This window comes from Anolis carolinensis, chromosome 1, assembly GCF_035594765.1.
Source record: "Anolis carolinensis isolate JA03-04 chromosome 1, rAnoCar3.1.pri, whole genome shotgun sequence".
Taxonomy (NCBI): Eukaryota; Metazoa; Chordata; class Lepidosauria; order Squamata; family Dactyloidae; genus Anolis; species Anolis carolinensis.
Genome location: NC_085841.1, coordinates 117,034,110 through 117,040,109, shown reverse-complemented (window position 1 = coordinate 117,040,109; position 6,000 = coordinate 117,034,110). Strand labels below are relative to the sequence as shown.

The following is a 6,000-nucleotide window of genomic DNA, read 5'->3' as shown; positions in this document are numbered from 1 at the left end:
CATGGACAGCTGCTCGTTTGTGAATTATTAGCTGCTGGTCTCTGGCAAGAAGGAATGACGAAAATGGTTGTAGCCTATGTGGACAAATATGGTGTTTGCTCCTGGCACAAAACACCCCCTGCTGATTCCCCACATCAGATGGCTTAAGAAGCTCCGGTCTAGTTCATTTATTCAAAGAGGGATGTATTAACTTCAGCATAAAAAGGGAAAGGGAGAAGAAGGGATCCAGAAGCACTATTAAGACTGATTTTAAGACAAGCTTTTTTGGATTTCCCGTTAGGAAATCATGGCTGCTTGAATGTTTATACTAAAATAAACGAGTCTTAATGCTGTTGCTGGATTTCCCCCTCTGCTTTGGTTTTTATCTAATCCAAGGGCGCTCAAACTGTGCTCCATGGAGTCCACAGCATAATAATAATAATAATAATAATAATAATAATAATAATAATAATAATAATAATAATGCTTTATTTATACCCCGCCACCATCTCCCCAACGGGGACTCGGGGCGGCTAACATGGGGCCACGCCCAGAGCAATACAACATAATAGAATATAAAACAGCATACCATAGCATAAATTAAAAGCAATACAATAGATGATAATAAACATTAAATCAAAAAAACCCCCAAAAAACAGTAAAAACAGGGCAGGCCGCATGGACACAAGGATAATGCTGGTTCCTGCCTCCTCCTCTTTACTCCTGAGAAATGCAGGGAAATTAAAGTTTGGAGCTGCCGAAACAGCAGCAGCAGTGTCCTCCCAGGGCACAGATCCTTTCTCCCCTGGCTCCCTTGTTGCCCAGAATCTTTTCCTTGCCACCCAGACCCCACCCCAATGCCTTCTTTGCTTCCAAAACCCTATTTCCCTCCCACTGCTCCGGGGGTGCTTTGATTGTGCTTTTCCTACATGGCAGAAGGGAGTTGAACTGGATGGCCATGGGGTTTCTGCTATTATTACAAAGACTGGGTGGCCATCTGTTGGGGTGTGTGTGTGCCTTGATTGTGCTTTTCCTGTATGTCAAGAGGGAATTGGACTGGATGGCCCTTGGGATTGTTCCTATTATTATTGTTATTACGAAGTCTGGATGGCCATTAGTTGGGGGCACTTTGATGGTGCTTTTCCTGCATGGCAGAAGGGGGTTGGACTGGATGGCACCTGGGGCCTTCCACTGAAATACTGTTTATGTTGGTTTAAATTGTTCTTCATTTTAAATGTTGTATTGTTCTTTTTTTTCTTTGCACTACAAATGAGATATTTACAGTGTCCATAAAAAATTGTTTTTCCAATTAGTTCACACAAACACCATCTGCTACTGGTCCAGCCTGTCTGTCAAATTTTAAAATGCAATGCCCAAAGGTTTGCCCATGCATGATATATAATATGATATATAATTTCTTGGGGCTCCACAAGAAACTTTTGTTTCAAAAAGGGCTCAGTGGCTGAAAAGGTTTGAGAGCCACTGATCTAATCCATTATGTTGTCTCCAGCTGTAGAAAAGGATGTATCTTCAATTCCTGATTGTTTGCCTTCAGGCAATGCCAGAGGTAAACATTCTAATAGCACTGAGACAGACTGCTGTGGAAACAAGTCTTGCATACATGTTCCAGCTAGGATTGCATGCGGTGAGTGTTGCAAAAACCACATCAGGAGAACCAAAGCTACAGTCTCTGAAGTTCCCTGCTGAATAACAGAGGTTGTTTGTCCTGAGCAAAAATACAGGACACAAAAGAGCTCCCCTAAACATAACTAAATCCTATCTGACCTCAGAAGCAAAGTAAGGCCTGGCCTAGTTTGTACTTTGATGGGGGGACTGTCAACAATAACAGATTTTTGAGATATATTGAGGGGAAGGCAAAGGAGAACCACCTGAGTGTTCTTTGCTTAAGAAAACCTGAGAAATTCAGAGTTGTTGTAACTTGACAGGCAACATGAAGGCATATGAATACATGTACCAAGTTGAAACTTAGCTAAGGAAGGAAATACCTGTAGCTTTTTTGTGTGGTGGTAGTAACACCTAGAGCAGTGGTTCTCAACCTGTGGGTCTCTAGGTTTTTTGGCCTACAACTCTCAGAAATCCCAGCCAGTTTACCAGCTGTTAGGATTTTTGGGAGTTGAAGGCCAAAACATCTGGGGACCAACAGGTTGAGAACACTGACTTAAAGGCTTTTTATAGCTGCCAGAATCCTAAAGCCAGTATGTACAGGAAGCAGAATGGGCTCCGGGCTGTGGCGCAGGCTGGAGAGCAAGCCAGCTGCAACCAGCTGCAATGAATCACTCTGACCAGGAGGTCATGAGTTCGAGGCCCGCTCGGAGCCTATGTTTGTCTTGTCTTTGTTCTATGTTAAAAGGCATTGAATGTTTGCCTATTTGTGTAATGTGATCCGCCATGAGTCCCCTTCGGGGTGAGAAGGGCGGAATATAAATGCTGTAAATAAAAAATAAAATAATGAAACTGAAAATTAAGCTGGGCCTGAGTTTGAATATACTTTCTCACATCATCAGAGTTTGTTCGCAGTCCCTATAAGGGCAGAAATCAAGCAGTTCACTATACTAGACCGTAATCTTTTAAACACATCCAGTAAAGTGCAAATAATTTTTCTAAAAATTAGCCTTGAAGGGGAAGGAAAGCATCAGCATTGACATTGCAATTTGTATTGAGTATAATTTAATATGTACAACATTTTAAAAAAGACCAAGTAGAGGAAATTATACAGTAGAAACATGGAGAGATTCCCTAAAAGGTGAAACTTGTGATTTTCTGTGAATGCTTTCAAGTTTATTTATTTTCATTTTTATTAACTTTCTCTGATTAATTCATGTGCAATCAAATCTTCCAGTAATTTTCTGACACGTTTGAAGAATGGATTGGAATGATGACACCCTGTTTCTGAAGCTGCCGTAAAACATCCAACATGGAATCCAGTTCTATGCGAAATTTTTCCAGTTCTTGATTTTTCAGCAGTGCCAGTTGTCTCCATTTTTCAGTCTCTTGGATTTGTTCCACTTCAGCAATATGCCGTGTTTCCTGTATTACCTGTGAGAAAAGTATATTGATTTCTAAGTACATTCATTGATAAAAGGGTGCAATCTAATTACTCAACCTTATTCAAAATGCCAATTATGTAATTACAGAATTTATAAAAACATTTTTCATGCTTGTTTTTTAATTATTAGATAGCAGTGACGGGGATTCCATAAGCGGATATGGATTTAATGTGATCATATTAGGGCCGGTTTTTAGATTTTACAGTTCACGTAAGGTAAATGCATTATTTATGGCTGGGGTGTGAAGCTCAGATGTTTCTTGTCATGTGTGAACCTCAGCTGGGGTTATAGGCCAATTATGCCTAATTAATAACTCAAGTGTGATCTCAACTGAAATATATAAATAGGCGCTGAGAAGTAGAGCTTAACATAGTCTGTCTTTCTATAGTTAGTCATTTCAATGGCATTTGCTCTTTTAACTTACTTGTGAATGTGTGTGGGTGCCAATTACAATTCACTTGTAAGGACAGCTCATTAATGCAGGGTGCTTCAAAAAAGATGGACCTGATTTAAAATTGCAGTATCACTGCAGTCACAAACTACCCATGAATGAAACTCTTACTACTCGGAGTGGCATAGAGTTTCAAATGATTACTGCTAGATGCCTCTCCCAGCTCACAAACAGCTCTACAGCCTGAGTGCCTCTCTCTTCCACACATGCAGTTTCCCACCCTGCCACTGCCTGGCAAAGGCTGGAAGGGCACCTGCTGCTGCCCTATGCTGGTGGGAACTGGAGGAGGGGGTTTAGAAGGCAGGAAATCAGCTCATTGCTCCTCACTCAGGGGGAAGGAACAAAGGTGTGCTCTCAAAGGGAATGTGCCTGCCTTTTCCTTTCCATATGAGTTCACAGCAGCCAGATCTTGATGTTCTGAATTATCTTCTGCTCTTTCCTCTAGTAAGAAAGAAGATGAAGAGGAAAAGAGGTCTGGAGACGGAAGAGAGTAAATACAAAGGAAGATCTCTTCTGTGTCCTGTCTGAAAAGGCGCTTAGGTGTCCTTAAGTCACGAACAGGATACTGGCCAACATTGCTGCATGCAATTTTCTTCTGCTGAAGATTGTCCACCCAATACGTAAAATATTAACATGCAATCAAAGAATCAGTAGGAACTAGAAGGCCATCTAATCTGGCTTCTGTTCGGAATCAAAACCATCCTTTTCACTGTATTTTTCATTTGCAAAATCCAGAATTTTAGCATTGGATTCCTGTTTTTAGAGGAACATTCCTGTGAGTGAAATATACATCTATATATACATTACATGTAGGAATGAATTGTGTATGTATTCAGTTTGCATTTCAATTCTCGTTGCTGAGGAAACTTGACAAAATCACCCTTCATTAACTAAAATGCAGTTTGCCCCTGAAAATCAGTGTATTTTTGTAGTTTCCTAGCTTCTGAAAAAAATGTTTAAGAATACTTTGTTTTAGTAGGAAACTGCTTGAAAAATTGAGCACTTAAAAGATGTAAGAAAACTGAGTTTTTAAATACGGACAGAAAAAATACTTCACATTCTGGTATGCAGCTGTGAAGGAATACATTTAGGGCTGGGAAAATGAGAACTATAATAAAGCTGCACTTGGTAGAATCACCTGTCTCTCATTACAAGAGGAAAATATAAGGTTCAGTTTTGATGCTAGTCTTCACTTTTGTTGTAATCATAGTGCTTACCATTTCAGTGTATAAATGAAGTCAACCTTGCCTGCCTACTGATAACACTTTTGTAACACCTTCTCATTCTGAAGAAAGAAGGTAATTATCCTAATACATGAGGGTTGCTATAGCAGCCAAAAGGCATAAATTGGTAGCACTGACTTTTTCAGATAGGAATTCCTTGTTCTATTTACCTGCTGAAGTTCTTGCTCTCTTTGATCATATCGGGTTTCCAACTGTTTGATCTTTCTTTCTAGACATACAAAATGCTTCATCTCAGGGGCCTGCCTTTCTCTAGCCTCTCCGAGTTCCTCTAACAGTTTTGCCATCTGAAATAAAACAGCAAAGTTAAAATCCTATCTTCAGATACTAGGAAGATCAAGAAATCACATACCGCATTTCATTGCATAATATCATTTTTCCATTTTTGTTTATAAAAAGGGGGATGCGACTATTACACAATTTAAAAAACCTGCGTTTGATTCTCCAGTTTCTGCTTTAAAAAAATTACAATAAAATAAAATGCCTTACCTCTGAGACAGGGGAAAGAGGAAGGATGATCCAGCCTCAAATAAACAGCTACATTTCTGTAGATTTCTCATTTTTCTTTTCAAACCTCTTTGCCTTGGAGAAAGGAGTCCATGAGGCAAGGTAGTTTGAAATCTATAACATCGAGGTCTCTGGGAACTCCACTCTTCCCTCCTCCCTATGAAGCAAGGCAATTTACAAAATCTGAAATTGAGCTTTTTGGAGAAAGGAGAGAAGATCCGAGTTCCAGGGACCTCAATTTCAGGTTTTATAAATTGCCTTGCCTTTGAGGGAGGAGGGAAGGGAAGAATGAAGCTCCAGAAACCTCAATTTCATAGTTTTAAAACTGCCTTGCCTTCAGAGAAAGAAACAAGGAAGGGAGAATCAGCCCCAAATGGCTCTGCCACTACTATATGAGAATCACAAAAATATCAATTTTGCCACCCCAAAAAAGGGGGTACAGCTATCACAGAGTGGTGGCTAGTTTGTAATGAAATATGGTAGTTGCCAAGCATCCTTGTCAGCATACCTATAACTTTTGTGGGAGCTGTTCCCTATGCCTTGTGGGTAACCCTGGATGCACAACTGCTGGGAAGTCATAAAAGCAATTTCACCTCTTGGGTCCACCAACAAGAGGCAACTGGCAGTTTTTTTATCTCTGGATGTTTGAAATGTGGTTGGTTGCACTCCTGTCCTGACAGGGCCTGAGGAAATATACAGTCCTACCTCCACATCTGCTGGGGTTACAGGCACAAAACTCCCAGTGAGAGTAAAA

General features: G+C 40.3%; 1 protein-coding gene across 4 annotated transcripts in view; it reads right to left on the bottom strand.

The window, feature by feature from the left end:
• Positions 1-445: 445 nt before the first annotated feature.
• cep162 (centrosomal protein 162) overlaps positions 446-6,000 on the bottom strand; it is a 65,791-nt gene continuing 60,236 nt past the window's right edge. For all 4 annotated transcript variants that reach the window (XM_062981102.1, XM_062981112.1, XM_062981110.1 and 1 more), the window contains 2 exons: positions 4,892-5,026; positions 446-3,036 (listed from right to left, as the gene is read on the bottom strand). In XM_062981102.1, coding sequence (XP_062837172.1) covers positions 2,827-3,036; positions 4,892-5,026 — 345 coding nt within the window. In that variant the 3' untranslated portion in view covers positions 446-2,826. The remainder of the gene's footprint in view (positions 3,037-4,891; positions 5,027-6,000) is intronic.